The sequence below is a fragment of the Erigeron canadensis genome, chromosome 1 (assembly GCF_010389155.1).
Source record: "Erigeron canadensis isolate Cc75 chromosome 1, C_canadensis_v1, whole genome shotgun sequence".
In the NCBI taxonomy this organism is placed as follows: domain Eukaryota; kingdom Viridiplantae; phylum Streptophyta; class Magnoliopsida; order Asterales; family Asteraceae; genus Erigeron; species Erigeron canadensis.
Genome location: NC_057761.1, coordinates 34,986,764 through 35,008,738, shown reverse-complemented (window position 1 = coordinate 35,008,738; position 21,975 = coordinate 34,986,764). Strand labels below are relative to the sequence as shown.

The following is a 21,975-nucleotide window of genomic DNA, read 5'->3' as shown; positions in this document are numbered from 1 at the left end:
ATGGCACTGAAAGTTTTATCAGCACTTGATGCTGCAAAGACACAATATTACCACTTTAAAGCAATCATAATCGCCGGTATGGGTTTATTTACTGATAGTTACGATTTATTCTGTATCCCTCCGATCATGAGAATGATCGGAAGGATATATTACTCCAAGGTATATAGAAATGAGGACGAAAAGGATTGGTTTGAGGTAGATAAACATGGGAACGACACACATTGGTTTAATATCCCAAAATCCATCGCATCCGCGATGATTGGAGTTGCATTGATGGGGACCGTGGTCGGGCAACTTGTTTTTGGACGGCTTGGTGACCGTGTTGGACGTCGGCGAGTGTACGGTGTTTCACTTTTGATGATGGTTGTGGGATCCCTAGGATGCGGATTCTCACTTTCAAGGTTAACCTCAATGGTGTTTGTGAGCCTTGGGTTCTTTCGGTTTTTGCTTGGGATCGGTATTGGAGGGGACTACCCGTTATCAGCCACAATTATGTCCGAGTTTGCCAATAAGAAGACTCGTGGAGCGTTCATTGCCGGTGTGTTCTCTATGCAAGGGTTTGGAATACTTTTGAGTTCGGTCATTACCATGGCCGTGTGCTCCATTTTTAAAGTTTTTGCTGACAAGTTAACAACCCCGTTACAACTCCCACTATGGGCAAACACTGCTTCTGTCCCGCCTGAGTCAGACGTGGCATGGCGGCTTATTCTCATGTTTGGTGCTATTCCAGCAGCTATGACCTATTATTGGAGGATGAAGATGCCTGAAACAGCCAGGTACACTACCTTCTAATACGATCCGAGTCCAAACCGACCTTTTTGGCAAGGAACTTTTTAGGATTTCTAGCAGTTTTTTACGAGTAGCTTTTAGGATAATAACTTTTCTTAAACAAATGTCACATTTGATTGCAGGACCTTAAAACTTTTAGTTTTAAGCAAGTGGTTATCTTCTAGCTTTTAGCATTTTGAGCACTTGGATAATCATATTTCACCAATACCCTAATTAATTCATATAACTACCAACCAAATCCATAATTAATTATTTAGTTTGTCCATTCATACCTTTTTATTAATAGCTTCAATTACCCTGTCAATTAGAATCTTAAATATATATTTTAGAAGTTTAAATAACAACTATCAGCTAGTTTTGCTAAACATACCTTTAATCAACATGATTGTTTTGACTAGAAATGACGTTTCTTTTGTGACACTAATTATTGTGTTTCTTGAATACTGTTATCATAGATTCACAGCTTTGGTAGAGAAAAACACTTTACAAGCAGCAAAAGATATGGAGAAAGTGTTGAACGTTTCACTAAGCTCAATACGAGAAGATGTTGAGATGTTCAGCACACCAAGCTCAATATATGAAAACGTTAGGATGATGAGCACACCGGACACTCGTGCAGCTTTATCGAACACCTACCCTTTCTTTTCACGGGAATTTTTGCGACGACATGGTCGTGATCTCATAGCTGCTTCAACCAATTGGTTTTTGATAGATCTTGTTTTCTACCCTCTCAATCTGTTCCAATATCACGCGTTTAAAGGAAAAATGATTCATAAGAGCCATATGAATATCTACGATGATGCATGGCAAGTAGCGAAATTCCAAGCACTCGTTGCTATCAGCTCGACTATCCCTGGCTATTTTGTGACAGTTTACATGATTGATTATGTTGGAAGAGTCAAAATTCAGGCAGCCGGGTTCCTTTTTATGGCCGTAAGCTTGTTTACTATCGCTAAAATTAATACAGGCGGTTGGGGATCCGATCCAGGTATTGGGTTCATAATACTTTATGGACTTACCTTCTTTTTTTGCAATTTTGGACCAAACACGACGACGTTCATAGTCCCAGCAGAACTCTTCCCAGCAAGGTTTCGTGCAACTTGTCACGGGATTTCTGGCGCAGTTGGAAAAGTCGGGGCGATAATTGGATCGATAGGGTTTATTTGGACTTCACGTAATTCTCGAGATGGGGTGTCTGATACTTTAAAGGCAATGGGCGGAGTTTGTGTGTTAGGGTTTTTCGTGACCTACTTTTTTACCCGAGAGACAAAGGGGCGGTCATTGGAGAAAAATGAGAATGTGGACGAGTTTACAGGTGTTTGGTTTGTGAGATTCTGGCCCCACAAATTGTGGGACAGAGAAACCGCGCCTACACCTGGAAATTAATGTAATTCCATGCTGGGCGGTGTACGTCTACGAGTTGGTTGTGTTCAAGCATCCTTGAAAGCTGATCCTGAGTTAACTTTTTGTGTTCAACTTAACCGTCTTAAATTAATCTAGTGGCAGTGACGGATTCAAAAATATGTAATAGAATATATATGAAAGACGTAGAATAATGTTTGAGTTGTGTTCAGGCTATCTATTCGTGAATTCGGGTCTGACTTTTGGTTTGATTTGTTGGACAAATTAAACCTACAAACTCCCAAATATAGTAACCCATAGAGTGGGTAAAGAAAGAAAAGACTAAACTTTCATATTTCATTCATAGTTCCATACTAGAACATACGGTTATTTATAACCTTGATTACAAACAAGGAATTGAAATAAATTAATTACCACTAAGTGGAGCCTAAAACAAGGAGGAAACGTGTAATATGGTAACCGCTCATATCCTCTCATTTGACCAAGTAAGTAACAACTATATAATACTAACAATAATTTATTACGCATGAACATATAAAACAACGTGCAATATATGTGCATGGTTTTTCACTTCCAAAGTTAACTCCAAGCTATCCAGGCACGTATCAAAGTTGAGATTTCAACTAACATTTAATTTTATTGTAACACTAAGCACGCTACGAAGTTAGGAGTCATGTTTGGTTTGAAACATCCCTAGATAAACATCCCGGGAGTGGTCATAAATTAAAAGTGGTTAAAAACGGTCACCAAGTTAATTAACTGGGTTATGACGTACAGGGGCGGATGCACAATAGAAAGAGGGGGGGCAATGGCACCCTATAACCTTGGGCCAATTAAGTAATGACAACTAGTATTTATTCACTAATGAATCAAGTTTTTATAGAATTTCTATAAATGCCCCCTGTTTAAATTATGATGGCCCTCTTTAACTTGAAACATCAGCAATATAAAAAGTTTCATTTAAAATTTATCCCATAAGCTTGGCTTTCTTAAAAGGTCTTTTTCCATTGAGTCAATGTGAAATTCTTCAACGCCACTCACAAAGTTTACTCCTTATCATCTATTATAAAAGTACAGTATATGGCTTATGAAAACTTAATTTTGTTCAAATTTTTTAAATTATATACTAAATGTGAACAATTGCTAGTTATGTGTTTGTGATGTTCTACTAGACTTTTATTTTCTTTCGTTTATCAAGTATATACATATTATACAAAAAAGAATTTAAAAGTAATTGTTAGTTCTAAAGTTAAACTCGTGAAGCGTAATGAATTACAAAATGTTCAATGAACAAAAAAGAAAATTGTTCAGTACTTTACTAATTTTTCTTGAAGTTTACAAATATGACATTACAACGTATATGCAAATAATTAAATTGATTTTTCCTTGAAAGTAAACTATTGCTATAAAACATGTTAAAATTAGAACGCTAAATATTATACTCACCCGACCCGTTTTATATAGATTCGTTTTGACATGTCGTGCGCATCTCGCTCACCCGAACAGAAAAAACATTATCCATTTACTACGAACATGTTATTGAATATATATGTGGTCTCTCAAATATATCCCATCTCAATCAAACACACACAAATATGGTTGAAAGACATTGTTTTATTGTTGGAATCTTTAAGAGAATATGCAAAGTTTCAACAATATTCTAGAATATATGGAAAGATTCAACATATCAAAAGAATATGTTACATGTGAAATTGACATTTTATTTTGGAACTTACTATATCGTGTTAGCAACCTAACGTGCAAGACAAGATGAAAGGGTGTCTCACTCTTCTTGGATTTTTACATTAGTCCAACGTACGTTATGTCATGGACCAAATGCTAATTAATAGATACTCTTTATGTCTGGTTGGTTATTGTAAAACAAATGTTAAAGTTAAAAATAATAAGACGAGATATTGACCTTTAGATCATGATAAAAATAATACACGAAAATTTTATAAAAAAAAATATGTATGTTCTTGTATACGTCCCAAATACAAAATTATGGCAGTTTTCATTAGCTTACCCAAACCTTCTCCTCGGAGTTGGGAACAGTAGTTAAGGATGCACAAAGCCTATGAAAGGTATGCCTACAACCCTGTAAGGGGTTCAGTACCATTGACCCAGGTTGCTTTTTTAGTCTCGTGCATACATTGCTTTATACTGAGTTCATACAGTATAAATATACATTGACAATAACACTCTGAATAACACTTCCGAATTTCACGTAATTTGTTTGCCATTATTGTTGTGTTATTTGTTTTGATCTACGAAAAGGGTACCCACGGTTACTAATATGAAATTAATTGATCCAAAGAATATTCATGGATGAATGGCGAAAATCAATCCATCCCCTAAAATCTTATTATGAGATGGATAATACAGTTATCTCTATTATTCTCTTGTATTTTTTAAATTTATTAACTTAAATAGTGTTTTAAGGAATTATTGGAAACACCAGGTACTTGTGTCATTCATACTAATTAACGTATATATAGCTTAATTTAATTAATCGACAAGAGACATAATTCATCAATTAACGACAACAAAGTTGACATTCACGACTTCATTATTATTTTATATTTGTTACCAAATGGAAGCACATCACGTATTAAGAACAAACAATGAACCTTAACCTTGACACTTTCTTTCAAAATATTGGAGACGGAGAACATCGGAGGTAGTATATGCCAAAGGATTTTTCACTACGAAACTCCCTAGCAATTTACTTCCATATATCTTTAGTATATTTCTGTCTATTTATACCTATTAAAAACACATAGTTTTAGATATGTTTTTTTAACCCATTTCTACATATTATATATATATATATATATATACTTGTGTTCGAATCAAGTACAATTCATTCCGAAATGGCATTGAAAGTTTTATCAGCACTTGATGCTGCAAAGACACAATATTACCACTTTAAAGCAATCATAATTGCGGGTATGGGTTTATTTACTGATAGTTACGATTTATTTTGTATCCCTCCGATCATGAGAATGATCGGAAGGATATATTACCCCAAGATATATAGAAATGAGTACGAAAAGGATTGGTTTGAGGTAGATAGAAATGGGAATGACAAGTATTGGTTTGAGGTCCCTAAAGCTATCGCATCAGCAATGATTGGTGTTGCTTTGATGGGGACCGTGGTCGGCCAGCTTGTTTTTGGACGGCTAGGTGACCGTGTTGGACGTCGTCATGTGTATGGTGTTTCACTTATGATGATGGTTGTGGGAGCTCTAGGATGTGGATTCTCGCTTTCAAGGTTAAGCTCGATGGTGTTTGTGAGCCTTGGATTCTTTCGGTTTTTGCTTGGGATAGGAATTGGAGGGGACTACCCGTTATCAGCCACAATTATGTCCGAGTTTGCGAATAAGAAGACTCGTGGAGCGTTCATTGCTGGCGTGTTCTCTATGCAAGGGTTTGGAATACTTTTGAGTTCGGTCATTACCATGGCTGTGTGCTCCATTTTCAAAGCTTTTGCTGACAAGTTAACAACGCCGTTAGAACTCCAACCATGGGAAAACACTGCTCCCGTCCCACCTGAGTCGGGTTTGGCATGGCGGCTTATTCTTATGTTTGGTGCAATTCCAGCAGCTATGACTTATTATTGGCGGATGAAGATGCCTGAAACAGCCAGGTACAATACATATACCTAGTTACAGACTTACAGTCCAAGTCCACACCATCTTTTTCTTTCTTCTGATGAAAAAGTAAACAACGACACAAGTTTTTAGTCCGGTTCACAAAATTTGTTTGAGATCCAACCGCTACCAAACTGATATGGAACCAGTATAAAATGGTCCGGTATGCAGTACTCATATGCAGTACCATAAGAGTCCGGTTTTGAACCATATCATATCCCTACTAAAACAACATGATTGTTTTCACTACAAATGAGGTTTCTTTTTGGGGACTATAACTAATTGTGTTTCTTGAATACTGTTTCATAGGTTCACAGCTTTGGTAGAGAAAAACACTTTACAAGCAGCAAAAGATATGGAGAATGTGTTGAAGGTATCACTGAGATCGATACAGGAAGACGTTGAGATGATTAGCACACCGAGCTCAATACGGGAAGATGTTAAGATGATTAGCACACCGGACACTCATGCAACTTTATCGAACACCTACCCTTTCTTTTCACGAGAATTTTTGCGACGACATGGTCGTGATCTCATAGCTGCTTCAACCAATTGGTTCTTGATCGATCTTGTTTTCTACCCTCTCAATCTGTTCCAATATCATGCATTTAAAGGCTATATGACTCATAAGAGTCATATGAATATATACGATGATGCATTGCAAGTAGCGAAGTTCCAGGCACTGGTTGCAATCAGCGCGACTATCCCTGGCTATTTTGTGACTGTTTACATGATTGATTATGTTGGAAGAGTCAAGATTCAGGCAGCCGGGTTCCTTTTAATGGCTGTAAGCTTGTTTACGGTCGCGAAAGTTAACAAAGGCGGTTGGGGATCCGATCCAGGTATTGGGTTCATATTACTGTACGGACTTGCCTTCTTTTTTTCCAATTTCGGACCAAACACAACCACGTTCATAGTCCCGGCAGAACTCTTCCCAGCAAGGTTTCGTGCAACTTGTCATGGGATTTCTGGTGCAATTGGAAAAGTTGGGGCAATAATTGGATCCATAGGGTTTCTTTGGTCTTCCCGTGATTCTCGAGAGGGGGTGTCTGACACTTTAATGGCAATGGGCGGGGTTTGTGTCTTAGGGTTTTTCATGACCTACTTTTTTACTCGAGAGACAATGGGGCGCTCATTGGAGAAAAATGAGAATGTGGATGAGTTTACAGGTGTTTGGTTCTTGAGATTCTGGCCTCACAAATTGAGGGCCAGAGAAACCGAGCAAACACCTGAAAATTAATGTCTACATGTCTGTTATTAGATGGAAGAAGATGTCTCTGGGTTATTTGTGTTCAACCATCCTTGTAAACTAGTCTCACTGGTGTGTCGATGATCAGAGGTTGTTAGTGATCTGATCAGAGGTCGTTGGGTAAGTAGAAGTTCATCATATTGGATAACTTAAAGTATTTGTGTTTGATTTGCATGCATTCAGCAAAAAGAGTGTTAGTTATTTTATTAATTCATTGGTTTTAATGTGAATTTTGAGTTAAAGATTGCTAACAATATGTAAAGTATATCATACCTCATGTCGCCAATTTACCAGTAATCCCGGCACGAGCAACACCCATCTGTAAAATGATGGTAACGGTTTGTATCTCGAACTATAAGTTCCCTTGAGGTAACATGAGATGCCAACTTCATTACCTGATGACAGTCATTGCATATTCTAAGATTTTTCACTATATGAATCGGCATCCATGCTGGTAAAGTCATCAACCCAAACGCCAATGCAAGCTTTTCACTATGATACATGGAACTGGTTTTCTTAACATACAGTCCTGCTTCTCCTATCATTTTAATAACCTCCCCTAACGTGTCATAAACGTCTTTGATTTTTGGATGATTAGTATCATTTGCTGTAAATACGTGAACCCTGTTATCTGCTTCAATCCAACTGCATCCTGGATCCTTTCTTATTCTTTTATCTTTCATAAATCGTCTAAGATTTGAGACATTCTCCAAGTTCCCCAAATCAAGATAAATATTGGCTAAGAGAACATAGCTTCCAGAATCCTCTGCATCTAAATTAACAAGATTCTTTAAAGCAGTTTCTGCCATTGTTGAATTGCCATGAATCCTGCAAGCACCCAGCAAAGCTCCCCAAACAGCAGCGTTTGGTTCCATTGGCATTTTGTCGATAAAATCTTTTGCCTTTTCAACAAGCCCTGCACGCCCTAGTAAATCCACCATGCAGGAAAAATGCTCACATGTTGGATTCACTTCATGATCATGAATCAACATATCAAAGTAATGATGACCTTCAGATAATAATCCGGAATGGCTACAACCTGATAGAACTGACACATAACTTATATCGTCGGGCATTATTCCCGAACTAATCATCTTTTCGAAAGTATAAATTACTTGATTACCCTGACCACTTTGGGCATACCCAGCCATCATTGCGTTCCATGAAATCAAATTCTTGATAGGCATCGTATCAAATGTTTTTTCTGCTTCTTTAATACGACCGCATTTTGAATACATGGTAATGATTGTGTTTTTAACTGAAACATCAGAAGCAAAACCAAATTTTTCAGCTTCAGAAACGATTTGGTTCCCAAGTTTTAGTATGGCTGCATCTGCACATGCACCAATTGAACTTACAAAAGTAATCCAATCTGGTTTTACCCCTTTTTGTCTCATCAAAACATAAACTTTGAGACCCTCTTCCCATAATCCATGGTGTACATATCCCCCTAACATTGAGTTCCAAGAAACAACATTTCGTTCAGGCATATTATCAAAATATTCTTGAGCCTTTTCAACATAACCACTATTAGAGAATGATGTGATCATTGTTGTCCAAGATATGAGATTTCTATGTGACATCCACTGAAATGTGTTTTTTGCACTCTGAATATCACCGCATTTGGCATACATTGTAATAAGAGCATTTGCTACTGGGATTAAATGGTCAATACCAAGTCTGACTGAGTATGCATGAATCTGGCTTCCAAGATTACTGTCCTTCAAGTTACTACAAGCTCCTAAAACAGTTGCTAGAGTGAATTGATCAGAAACCACGGGTACTTTTTTCATCTCTTTAAACAATGAAAACGCCTCGCTTCCATTGCCACAATGTGCTGCGCCACCCATAAGTGAAGTCCATGATACTATGTCGTGCTCTTTCATATCATTAAATACCTGACGTGCTTTTTTGAAATTCCCACATTTAGCATACAAGTCAATAAGACCACTACCGACAAACTCATCAACACTTAGTTGAAATCTGATAATCCTGGCATGCAAGTGAGTCCCCCATCCAAGTTCATATACGCTGGTACAAGCACTGAGAACACTAGCATATGTCATGGAATATGGTCTAAAACCTTGATGACACATCTCAATAAACATACCAAGCGTCTTCACAACATTCCCATGCTTAGACAGAATAGAAATAATCATGTTCCAAGAAACAATATCCCTTTTAGGCATTCTTTCAAAAAACTCCAAAGCCTTTGGTGCACCATATAATTGCGAGTAACCATAGATCATGGAATTCCAAGAAAACAAATTCGGGTTCACCATCTTTAAAAAAACACGTTCAGCAAAATCCGGCTTCCCACACTTAATATACATATCAACCACCGACGACTCAACAGAATCATCCCTTAAAAACTCAAACTTTGTAACCAACCCGTGCACTTGCATAGCCAAGTTCAAATCTTTAACACAAGCACACGCTTTCATCACACAAGTAAACGAATACACATTAGGAACACATTCAAACCTCCTAACCATTTCCACAAACACCTCCACACACTTCTCCACCATCCCGTTACGGAAATAACCCGACATCATAGAATTCCAAGAAACAACATCTCTTTGAGGCATTTCATCAAACACCTTCTCTGCATCACTTACCCGCCCATTATCAACCAACCCTTCAATCAGTGCATTCCAACTAAACACATTTTTCAACTCAATCTCATTAAACACAAACATCGCCTCATCGATTAACCCACAGCCTGCATACATACTAATCACATTATTTTGAATAAAAACCGACCCTTTTAAACCCGTTGTGATCAATTGACAATGCAGCCCTTGAGCCAAAGGTTTCGACCGAATTCTTACGCATTCTTTCATTGATTCGTAAAATTTTTGAGATAGTTCCATATAACATTGATTTGGGGTTTCGAAAGAAATTATCTTTTTTGAAAGATTTGTGTGTTGGGTTGCGAAAAAGCGGCGGATGATGTAAAACATTAGATATTGTTAAAAAGATTGGAAATTTGGGGGGTTTTGGTTTCATTTGATTGATTGCATTCAATAATTTTGTGAACCTAACTACATAAGAATGTTAAATATGAGCTGATGAATGTTAAAAAAGCTTAACAAGTTTGAAATATGAAATTGGATATAAATTTGCGCCAATTATGGTTAGGGTGAGAGTTACATATGTAGTCCTTGAACTATTTGGTAGATGCCTTATTTGCGCCAAATATGGTTAGGGTGAGAGTTACATATCATTGCTTCTTTTAGAAAGTGCCTTAACAGAACACTTATGTATTTATTAAGCTGTCTTTGTGTGTAATTTTTTTTTTTTTTTTGTCACATCATATCCTGTGTTGGTACATGGAATCGGAATGTTCGCAAAAACAAGTGTCCATACAACGCAAAATCAAATTTGTTAACATAGATTTGGATTTTAGAGGAAGCGTTAAGAACCCTTAAAAAAATAAGGAATACAAGAATAATTTTGGACCACTCATTTTATCCAATTTTTAAAATTTATCCAAATCATTTAAAATGTTTTATCTCACAAACCGTAAATTGTTAGATGAAAAAAAAAAGTATGGGTAGTCTTAAAATTTCGTCCTCTCATTAGAGATGCAATTCGGTATACTTTTAATGAATTTTTAATTTTTGTTTTTTTTCATTACACGTATGTAGGATTTTTGTTTTCACATGTAAATTTGTAAATGACCATCTGTACACAATAATCAAGGTTAAGGGAGAAGCCCATCAATCCATGGCTCCGTCATGGTGCCCGTCATTCCATGGCGGAGCCCGTTAGGTAGACCACCGATCACCCCTTATGACCTATCACACTCAATGACCTATCACCCCCACCAGTTACCCTTTATGAATTTACTTAAAGGCGAAGCCCGTTCCGAATCACAATTTTCGTTCAACCTACACATGTGTAGTTTATGTGTAAGTATCAAAAAGAAAACGAAATTTAAAAAGTCGTCAAAAGTATATCTGAAACGACACAACTCGATTAATAGAAAAATAAGGATTTTTTTTTTTTTTATATATAAGCCCACTGCGCCGCAGTGGGTGGATGCAATCCCTATTGCGCCGCAGTGGAAGTGACATGCTCCCTGGACCGAGAATCCCCACTGCGCCGCAGTGGGCACCAGTTCAGCGACACCAAAAATCGTTAGATGCTTAATCGAACTTATAGACTACCAAAATCAAAACCAAACTTCATAATACAACATTTCTAAGTTCAAATAAGTTTTCAACTCGGAAATAAGCAAGGTAAAAGTATCTGTTGACCAAACATTCATTTTACCACCAAATGGGTCAATTACCCGAGTTGACATCTCACAAATGACGACGTACAAAATTAGAAATTTCGGCATGACCCATTCGTAAAATCATCATCCAAACCTGTTACGGATTATGAGTTTCTCCAAAACACATTTAAACAAAATCAATACATTACAACTACAAAACGACCCATTTAAAATACCCAAAAACTCGAGTCTAACTCTAGATATCATAATAATTCTCCAAAAAGACATAACAAGAGTACAAAGAGCCAATAGTTCAAAGGGGTCACTATGGGTCCTATTACCAATACCATTATCCGCATTTAACCAACGCCACCCATATCCATTAAGCATCTTTAACTCCAATCTTTACAATACTTACTTTCTTCCTCATCCGGGACAACCTATAAAAGGGTAAACAACTAAAAAGTAAGCAAAGCTTAGTGAATAATCTTGCATACGTTTATACATACGAAGGAGGGCAATGCTCAAGGGACTGTTGCATATGGACTATGACACCGTCGTGTCATATCCATAATACTCACCCTTGGGCTAGGCATTACATGGATCCATATAAGCAAATGATTACCATCACAATCAAATATATCAATAAGAAATGCTCCACATGAGCCTATGGCCACCGATTAGGCCTGTAATCAAACTCAACCATAAACATGGGACTTAACGCCAAATCAATTACCACCATGGACTCACTCAACATGAATGGTAACTGACCCAAGGCATATATAAAAGTATGCAAGAAAACTCACCTCCTCCGCGAAAACCAAAATTATAAATCAAGAAAACCGCATGAACACAAAACATGTATGCTTCAACCTAGCAACAAATCATAACGCATAAAGGATCATCAATCACATACTAGGCCATCTAGCCATAATCACTAGCATTTCAACACCCAACCCCTCATTTCCAATCTTATATAAATCTTGGGTTGGTTCACATAACATGTATCTCTTACATCATTTTCAATTGGCCAAGAGTTACTTTCGTATCAAAATTGTTATTAACATATTTGACCTAGCAGACTTCAAACAAGCATAACTCAAGTTCTACTTACTCTTTTTACTTGATTCCAGTGGCCAAATTTAGGTGACACATATACCTACCTTTTATCTTTAGTGACCAACATGTGAATTGCCTTTCAAAGGTGATTTCTGGTCGTTTTAAAAATCAAAACTGCTGCTGTTAAACAGCTTTGACCCTACTGCCTTCAAATGACCATAACTTGAGTTCTACACCATATTTTGACCTCATTCCAGTGGCCACTTCTTCTTAACACATTTTAGTACATTTTATATTCAGTGACCAAAACATGAATTAACTTGCAAGAATGTGTTTTACCCGTTTTAACAACAGACATCAGAATCATTTTTGCTGAAAGATCAGCATTGCGCCACTGGATTCAAAAATTCATAACTAGAGTTCTACTTCGAATTTTGAACTCATTCCAGTGGGAAAATTTTGCTAACACAATAACCTACATTTTCTTTTTAGGACTCAACAAGTGAAAATGCTGTCATGAAGGTGTTTAACTCGTTACAACATCAGGGGCAGAATCTGTCCAGATTTCTTCTTACTTCCATTCATCAAAATCTATCATGCAACTCAATTAAACCCTAATTTGATTAACTTACAAGAACCCTAATTCATATTATATCAATTTAATCAATATAAAGAAAACCCCCAATTTCCCCAATTCAATTTAATAATAAGAACCCTAATTTCTACAATAATTAAAACTATGATTAATAAGAAAATTACCTTAATGTTTCAAGAACAAAAATCATGAATTCAAGCCCTAATTTCTCCTCCTTCTTCCTCAAAATTTCAGCCACCACCACTAGGCATAAACCCCAATCCTTTAAATTTCTTAGATGTTATAAAATTATTGTTATTATTAATCTTTGATGGAAACTTGAATTGTTTGGAAGATTAAGCTTGGAATTAGATTGAAGAATAAGAAGAATTGAGGAGAATCAAGATAGTGGGGAGATGATTCAACAAGAATGAAATGGCTGAACATCCTTTCTACATGCCACGTCCCATAATATTTTTGGTGGGTAAAATACCCGCTATCCGCTAAAGTTCCAACTAAAACAATCCCATGTTCAAAAATAAAATACTATGAAACTATTTTAATGTCAAAACTATAATAGAGGTCAATTTTTAATTGGCTTAATAATTTAGGATGTTACAATATCGAGTCGCATTTCTAATGAAAGAGACCATACCTTTTTTTTCATCTAATGATTTAAAATTTGTGAGATAAAACATTTTGAATGATTTAGATGAATTTTCATTTTTAATTGAAGAGAAAGAAAAGATGTGAAAATGTGTAATATAAAATTGTTTTCGCGTTTTTTTATTTATTTGTGAATTCTCAATATACCCACCCTTTAGATTTTAAGCATTATATATACATTTTGTAGACCTATTAAACTATAATGGCCCCTTTTTGGTACAGAAGTTAAGTCAATACAAAGATCAAATACAGAACACTTATATATCATATTTCTGTAGAAGTGCATAAAATTGATCAGTTTATTTGATAAAATGTCTAATCATGACAAGATTATAAGATATATGCACTAGATACAAACAAGAGATTTATCAGAATTGTATCTTAAAAGTTCTATCATAATTCATAAATAGTATGAGTATTTGGTTTTTTGAATAGAAATACAATATGCTGTAAACAAGCAGTTGAAACATCAGAAGCAGAGAAAACCAATCAATAATGCTATAATTAACTTAACCACAAAACTTCTAACTATACAAGTATGACCAAAACGAGATGCTCCCGGCCAGTGATGGGCGTAGGGTTCCTCACCACGTAAACTACACGATTACAAGAACATAGATTACACGTGTCACCAAATCTTACCATTTCACAGAGCAACAACTTACAGAACAACTTTCCAGGTAAACACACGCATAGCCTTGATCTATCCAGATCAGATGGTGCTCGATCCCGGCCTCTATAAGTTATGCAAAGATCTCCAGGTTTTAAATAACCAACTATAGGAGACAAATGAAGCTTAAAGTTGTCATCTTGATCATCCGGAGAATGGATTTTGTCTACTTTACCGTTATCTTTGCTTTTGTCGTATTATTCAGTCGTCATGTGGTATCTTAACAAATACAGTATGAAACATCGAAAACAATGTGACAATACCTTGCAATCCTTATTAACAAACTAAATGACAGTAATATTTAAAGTATAATCTTACTTTAGGAAAATAAAAAATAAAAAATTGGACTTCACTTTAGAACACGAATACCTGTACAAGTACTTTTTATAATCGATGAATGACATGAATACCCAGCGAAGGTATTTCAACCGCCTCTCCAATAAACTAAGGTCCCATTAACAAAAATAACCGTAAATTACCGATATTTTACTTAATACATAAGACATTATATATACATTCAGCCGTTTAATACTCTCAGCACTTATTGACTAAAAAAAAAAACGTCTAAATTTGATATAATGATATCTTAAGCCAACTCACTACAGTTACAAAGGAGCTAAGAAAGGTTTGATTTAAGTTCCGAAATAGGCGGTGCAACATATAATTTGCATCAGCAATATGAATTTTGTCAACAGTACTTACCTGTTATATTCAGAGATCAAGTGTAAGCCATCATATGCAAAATATGCTGCACCACCGTTTATGCCTCTTTTTATTTAACTTAACAAATTCATCAAGTAAATGCTAATTATTTATTTATAGCTCTATTGAAGATATTCTATCTATTTATAACCCTTAGGTCGATTATTAGCTTCCAATTGCTTTCAAGATAGTTAGGACTTAGGATTAAATTCCATTAACTAAAGTTAATAAATCTGAAGAACTTTTATTTACCAAGGGATAAAGCGAGTTAAAAATAAAAATAAAAAATTTTGAAATAAGGGGGAAGTATTTTATAAGGCTTAAACATTTACTAACAACTATAACACTTGGATATATTATGAGTACAAAAATACTTATGCCATTGAAAATAGATGAAAGTTTGATAAAAGAAACCTGAATGTGTGTGTGTAAAATAAACAGTTAAAAACAATAGTTAGAATTTACTTACATGTTTTATTTGAGGTATATATGAATGTAGAATTACAGATAGCAGGAAAACATATATCTTTTTATTGTTGAGGTTATGGCGGCGTGTGAAGAAGAGAAACCCTATGATGGATGGATGGATGCGTGGGTTTATATAGTTCCCATGTTTGGCTTCTTGCCAATATGTGTTTTTTTTTTTTTCTTTTCTTTTTTCCCCCGGATTGATGATGCTCAGAAAATGAAAGTAGATAAGTTATCGAGTAAATTACAAATTTGATCTTTTTCATCCCAACTTCTAAAGTTATGGTTTTTAATCCCTGATTTAATTACCCCCAATTTTGAGACATAATAGTCTAATTACCCCTACATCCCCCAACTTTGATTATGATTAGAGTTTTGATAATATTAAACTAGCACGGTTGCTACGCAATGCGACAGTATTGACGGCGATGGTGTCGGTGAATATTGAAGGTAATTTATGTAAAGGTAATTGATTTAAAGCGGAAATAGAGATATTTTAGAAGATAAGAAACTTATGGCGTAAGTTAATTAATCCTTGAAGATAAAATTGATCATTTCACATCTAGTTATTTACGAAGGGAAGTTCATTAAGAATATTTTGATTAATTCAAAAAATATTTAACTCTTTAAAAACTTTTATTTAGTAGTAAAGAAGTAAAGATAAAGGTACCAAAAAACAAGAGGTATTTTTGCCGTTTACTAATATCTTTTTGCTAGGAATAACGAGTTTTGTTCTTTTGGATATAAATTTGGTAACTAGAGCCCTAGAGGGAGTCTTTATGCATTGTAATCTTCAGGGTCTCAATATATTTCCGTAAGTCCTAACTTTTTTCACGTTAGAGAAAGAAATATCTACCAGAAGCAATACTGGTCATAGATGAAATATTATCGATTGTATTAAGTTAGCAATTTTTGAATTTTGGTAGAATGAATGAGGACTACCAGTCTACAACAATCAAGGAAAAGGGATTGTACCTTTATTTTGTTTCAACAAACCAGCTGGACCAAAGACCAATTCCGTTATTAAAAAAAGCACTTTTTCACTACTCTTTTTTAGATTTATTCCTTTTTTCAACATTTACAATTATCATGTCTCACTTTTATAAAGAATGTACAAAAGTTTTACTGTAATCCATTATTTGAAAAGATAAATATATTTTGCATTACCACATAAGATTTGTACATATGCTATATATCTATTTATTGACTAAAGGATTCATATCTTGGTTAGCTCCATTTCTTTACTAGCATAAGTTCACTTGAATCAATATGGCCCTTCTATGTCTCCTTACCGTCTTCCTCCACCTCCTCCGCCTATTCACCACCGTCTCCGCTGTAGGAATAAACTACGGCACACTCGGAAACAACCTTCCTTCACCAAAAACAGTAGCCCAACTCTTGCAATCAACACTCATAGACAAAGTCAAAATATATGACACTAACCCTCAAATCCTACAAGCTTTCTCCAACTCGGGCATTGACCTCATAGTTGCGGTCGAAAACAGCCATGTTGCTAATATAAGCTCTTCCAAGTCCGTGGCTGAGGATTGGTTTTCAGCCCGTATCGCCCCTTTCATCCCTGCCACCTCAATTGTAGGCATTGCGGTTGGTAATGAGTACTTAGCCATGGATGATGATGATGATATGGACCCTAATGCACTTATTGAAGCCATGCAAAACCTTCATGAAGTATTGTTGTCACATGGACTAGACCGGAAAATCAAGATCTCCACCCCACATAGTATGGCAGTGTTAGCCAGTTCATTTCCACCGTCTGCTTCCACCTTTGCCACCACCTTAATGCCTATAATGACTTCCATTGTCACCTTCTTAGCCGACACGGACTCACCATTTATGGTCAATGCCTATCCATACTTTGCTTATCGTGATAACCCTACCACGGTCCCACTTGAATACGCCTTACTTGGTAACTCAAGTGGGGTCCATGACCCCAAAGGGTATGTCTATACAAATATGTTAGATGCACAAATTGACGCAATACGCTCAGCTATTGTGTCGTTAGGATTTGGAAACCGATCCATTCATATAACGGTTTCTGAATCTGGATGGCCCTCAAAAGGTGAGCCCGGTGAAACAGCAGCCTCACCGGATAATGCAAAAACCTACAATAGTAGGCTAATCACCAAGGCGCAATCAAACAAAGGGACCCCAATGAAACCTAATGACAAAATAGATATCTTCCTATTTGCTTTATTTAATGAAAACAAGAAACAAGGTGGTTCAAGTGAGAGAAACTTTGGGCTGTTCAATGGGGATGGTTCAAAGGTTTATGATGTGGATTTGAGCTGTGAGTTTTGTAGTGGAGCCAAAATGGAATTTGGGTTTGGGCAAGGGTCAAAGATAGTTCAAAGGGGTCCATCAGTTTGGTGTGTGGCTAAGCCACATGCGGATGAGAAAGTGGTTCAGGGTGTGTTGGACTTTTGTTGTGGCCCAGGTGGTGTGGATTGTAGGGAGATTGATGAGAATGGGAATTGTTTTGGGCCCAATAAGGTTCATGCACATGCATCATATGCAATGAATGCATATTACCAAATGCATGGAAGAAATTATTGGAATTGTGATTTCAAAGGAAGTGGTCTTGTCACTTTCAGTGATCCAAGTAAGTATTTTCCATCTTTTCATTACTGTATTATTTTTCTCCCTTTTCTGGAAAAGTGCTTTTTATGCTAGTTAATTGTTAATTACCTAATTAGTGAGTGTTACATTTGTGAATTTGTTTGTTAGATCGAGCTTTATATGTTTAATCCAACTATGATTTTCTAAAGAAAGAAAGCAAGAAAGAAAGAACCAACTTGCTCAGTGTCGCCTACCGTGAGTTTTGAGCCCCAATTCCTCAACGGTGTTTGGGGGAGGTCAAAATGTAGGCAGACCTTACCTTTACCAAAGTAGAGAGGCTGCTTCTATTGTATACCTAAATGGTAGAAAAGTTCCTCCAACCTTTGCATGGGATGAACTAATAATGCAAACGGATGGTAATGAACTAATATAATCGATTAGTAATTATGGAATTAACATTACTTAGAAAAGATACAACAGTTTTGGCATGATGAAATTATTTCATGTTAGAATTGAATCAATGTTATTGTGATAAAAGGTAAAACAATGTGAAAGAATATTGGAAAATCAATATTTCAATAGCACAACAAAGATCTAATTAATGTTCATAGAAAAATACTTTTATATGAGATAATTACTTAATTTGTATAAGACTTGAATGACTATTGTTAGGATCTTTGATACTGATTTGAATATAGAAATTGTAGCGTGTTAAAAAAAAAAAACTAGCTAGTAGCAATGTCGTACACTCTTGACATGTTTTACACATTTATTCGAGATTATCTCTAATATTGGACTCATCTTCAGACGAAATGGGAATGCTATTTGCAAATTGATAATATCTCTGATATTATTTTGAAGTAATTTACTGATCTTATTTTTCTGATGGTTTTAAACAGGTTATGGAACGTGCATATACTCCCATATGTAGCAAGGGTCTATGGAATATGTGAATCCTATGGAAATATATATATATATATATATATGGTTCAATATTTCAAAATAGGAACCGTAACTTTTGTGGTAACTAGGAGTTTGTACACCACATCGAAATCAACTCTTAATCTCATCCATTCGTCTCTTGAGTCTACATTTGATCTTTCATTAAGTTTAATAAATTAAGTTCCTGATCATCCTATTTGACCATCCATAAATTGATAGTATTATCATTCTATAGTATATTAGTATCGTCATTCTTGTAAGATGTAGATAAATTACTATACTTTGAAACAAAAAAGAAATACGACTACTATTTAGCAGACTATCCTTATGGTCATTTCTAATTTATGTAATGGGTTACATATTGTTTTTAAGTTTATTTACATTTAAAACGTTTTAAATATATATGTTGTGAAAGAAATCTTTTTTTCAAAACCACTAAAATAGTCTTTTGTAAACTTATGAATGAATTTGTTCAAGTTTTACGTTTACATATGAGTAAATGACTATATAATTATATATAAAGTTTTATAACGTTTCTTATACAACATACATTTTATTTATTTATTTATTATTTTTAAAACGACAATGCAACATACATTCATATAACGTTTCATATATTAATGAACTGTAAAAAAAAATATATGATTCAATACATAAATAAAAAATTCTCACAAATTGTTTTTGAAATTAAGTTATCTTTCTTTAACACTAGCACGGTACCCGCGCAATGCGGCGGTAATTGTGACGGTAATGGTGTGGTGATGGAGGCGATTGTTGGTGGTGGAGACGGCGTCTGGTGTAGATAATTAATGTAAAAGTAATTGATATAAAACGTTAATGAAGATATTTTAAAAGAGAAAAGACTGATAGTGTAATTTAATCATTAAGGATATTTTAAATAATTCTTCCATGTAACTTTTAAAAAGAGAGTTGTTTTCTTTATTAGATAGTAGTATAAAATTATAGATTAGGTGTATATGGAAATTAGAATTAAGAAATATGGGTATTTTAGGTATAAAAATGTACTAAATTTCCTAAAATAATATAGATCAGTTTGCTATATAATAGGTTATAGAAGTAGTATAAAATTATAGATTATGTGTATATGAAAATTAAAATTAAGAAATATGGGTATTTTAGGTATAAAAATGTATTGAATTTCTTAAAATAATATATATCAGTTTGCTTTATAATAGGTTATAGATTATAGATTAACAAGTAACGAGAATACTTTAACCCCAATTGATGACAAACTTGTATGGGTTAAGTCTTCGAACCCGCAAACCCTAAGGTTGTTAGATTTTTAATTTTGATCAAATCTTTATCTTAAACTTGTTTTTGGTCTTTTTGACCTTAGTCTTCTTTTATTAGTCGAAGAAAAAAACAATCCTACATTACTTTCAACTAGCTAATAATTTCGGTTTTAACCCGGGCACTAACTAAAATTTTTAAAACAAAAAAGTTAAAAGAATATATGTAGTTTTTGTGATTGATATATCATAACTTGGTTTGGAGATATTAAGTTGGCTAACATAATATATATGATTAGTATTTATTGCATTAACAAAACATAAAAAAGAAATTTACAATCAAAAAGTAAGAATTTAATATAAACATTTAATAAACTAGCTATTTATTTTTAAAAATATTACAATATTAAATTTAAATATAACATATGAAATTATAAATAAAATCAAACCTTTTGAAAGAAAAATATAGACTTGTCACATAATACATTTTTAATAGTTTTAGAATTCTTTATTATAGATAAAGATTAGATGAGATATAAATGGTATACATTTTCAATGATTGAAACTAATTTAACATATCATAGTGACGCATTCATAGTAAGTAGGTTGGCAAGTTTTATTATTAATCAATTTATTTGTATAAGATGGGATTTGCGTTGACTTATAAAATAGAAAGAAAACTAGTTACACACATAAAAGGTCAAGAGTTAATTGCAAAATTGGTATTTGTGGTTTATATACTTTAGCAAAAGATGTCTCTTTTCAAGTATTATTGCAATGGGGGTCGTTGTTTTGAAAACTTTTTGCATGATTGGTCCCTTTTTAACAGAACCGTAAGTGTGTCGTCAAGTCTGCACATGATCATCATGTACAGTGGTAATATTGTCTTTTCATACAAAATATAAAGGACCCTCATAGCTAATGAACTCGATAAAGGACCTCCATTACTAAAATGTAATAACCATATGGATCACTGTTGCAATTAAGTCTTGATAATACATATTATCATTTGTTTTTATCTTGCCAATATATATATATATATATGAAATAAAAAAGTAATAGTACTATGAATAATTGTAGAAAAGTCTTAATAATTTACACATTTTTTTAATCCATCACTAAAACTTTTTAATTTTTTTATAAAAGAATGAATCTTAATAAATACTTAATTTATACATAACTTTTAATATACTTTAGCTTTTCATGTTTATTGATAATTTAGTTATTAGAAGTATATTTTTATAAAAATATCCCAAAATTTGTGAATGTTTCAATTGCTGATGGTAATCAAATCCACTTAATAATTTATATTCACGTCTTAAAAAAACAAATTGTGTTACACGATATATCAAAAATATATTAAAACAGTTTGTTAATATTTATATAAAAGTAAACTATGTATTTATTAATTAATATTTATTAACAAAGTAATTGCATAAATGTTTAATATGTTACATAAATGTTTAATATGGTAATTATATTTTTCGAACAGGTTTATTTTTTAGTAATATCAAATTTCTAACACATAACCTTTAATTTCGTGACCATAAATAATTATAAAAGTTTGTATATCAATTATTTAAAAGAAATAAATAAAAGTTATATAAGGTATATCTCTATTATTAAAATTTTGAGTATACATAAGTTTACTAATTAGAGATCTCACACACTGACAATTGTATGTTGCAATCTCTTGAATTAAATCAAAAAAGATATAAGTTGTTCATTGCAAGATTGGTCCCTATGGTTTTTCTATATTAACAATGGGGTCCCTTTCCGAGTTTACTAACAA

At 34.2% G+C, this 21,975-nt stretch overlaps 4 protein-coding genes, 1 long non-coding RNA gene and 1 other non-coding gene across 6 annotated transcripts; 3 read left to right on the top strand and 3 right to left on the bottom strand.

Annotated features, from left to right (window-relative positions):
* Window positions 1-2,175, top strand: LOC122590925 (probable inorganic phosphate transporter 1-9). The gene is made up of 2 exons (XM_043763106.1): window positions 1-776; window positions 1,245-2,175. Exons 1-2 carry the CDS (start codon window positions 1-3, stop codon window positions 2,173-2,175), a joined length of 1,707 nt encoding a protein of 568 aa, XP_043619041.1.
* Window positions 2,176-5,013: 2,838 nt separating this feature from the next.
* Window positions 5,014-7,162, top strand: LOC122584934 (probable inorganic phosphate transporter 1-9). The gene is made up of 2 exons (XM_043757017.1): window positions 5,014-5,800; window positions 6,114-7,162. The coding sequence occupies exons 1-2, from the start codon at window positions 5,025-5,027 to the stop codon at window positions 7,042-7,044; spliced, it is 1,707 nt and encodes a 568-aa protein (XP_043612952.1). The 5' UTR covers window positions 5,014-5,024; the 3' UTR covers window positions 7,045-7,162.
* A 69-nt stretch (window positions 7,163-7,231) lies between these two features.
* On the bottom strand, window positions 7,232-10,016 carry LOC122590915 (pentatricopeptide repeat-containing protein At4g21065-like). Its single transcript, XM_043763100.1, has one exon. The coding sequence runs from the start codon at window positions 10,014-10,016 to the stop codon at window positions 7,341-7,343; it is 2,676 nt and encodes an 891-aa protein (XP_043619035.1). The 3' UTR covers window positions 7,232-7,340.
* Window positions 10,017-13,938: 3,922 nt separating this feature from the next.
* Window positions 13,939-15,563, bottom strand: LOC122583470. The gene is made up of 2 exons (XR_006321320.1): window positions 15,416-15,563; window positions 13,939-14,688 (listed from the first exon to the last, which is right to left on the bottom strand). It is a non-coding gene; the product is annotated as an uncharacterized LOC122583470 (long non-coding RNA).
* On the bottom strand, window positions 14,911-14,975 carry LOC122586238. Its single transcript, XR_006321941.1, has one exon. It is a non-coding gene; the product is annotated as a small nucleolar RNA snoR101 (small nucleolar RNA).
* Window positions 15,564-16,618: 1,055 nt separating the features above from the next.
* Window positions 16,619-19,121, top strand: LOC122585209 (glucan endo-1,3-beta-glucosidase 12-like). Its single transcript, XM_043757319.1, has 2 exons — window positions 16,619-18,034; window positions 18,891-19,121. The coding sequence occupies exons 1-2, from the start codon at window positions 16,684-16,686 to the stop codon at window positions 18,920-18,922; spliced, it is 1,383 nt and encodes a 460-aa protein (XP_043613254.1). The 5' UTR covers window positions 16,619-16,683; the 3' UTR covers window positions 18,923-19,121.
* The last annotated feature ends 2,854 nt before the right edge of the window (window positions 19,122-21,975 follow it).

Coding starts and splice junctions, on each gene's coding strand:
- LOC122590925 (XM_043763106.1), top strand. CDS start 1: ATGGCACTGAAAGTTTTATCAGCACTTGATGCTGCAAAGACACAATAT. Junction 777..1,244: donor AAGATGCCTGAAACAGCCAG/GTACACTACCTT, acceptor CTGTTATCATAG/ATTCACAGCTTTGGTAGAGA.
- LOC122584934 (XM_043757017.1), top strand. CDS start 5,025: ATGGCATTGAAAGTTTTATCAGCACTTGATGCTGCAAAGACACAATAT. Junction 5,801..6,113: donor AAGATGCCTGAAACAGCCAG/GTACAATACATA, acceptor ACTGTTTCATAG/GTTCACAGCTTTGGTAGAGA.
- LOC122590915 (XM_043763100.1), bottom strand. CDS start 10,016: ATGTTTTACATCATCCGCCGCTTTTTCGCAACCCAACACACAAATCTT.
- LOC122585209 (XM_043757319.1), top strand. CDS start 16,684: ATGGCCCTTCTATGTCTCCTTACCGTCTTCCTCCACCTCCTCCGCCTA. Junction 18,035..18,890: donor TGTCACTTTCAGTGATCCAA/GTAAGTATTTTC, acceptor GGTTTTAAACAG/GTTATGGAACGTGCATATAC.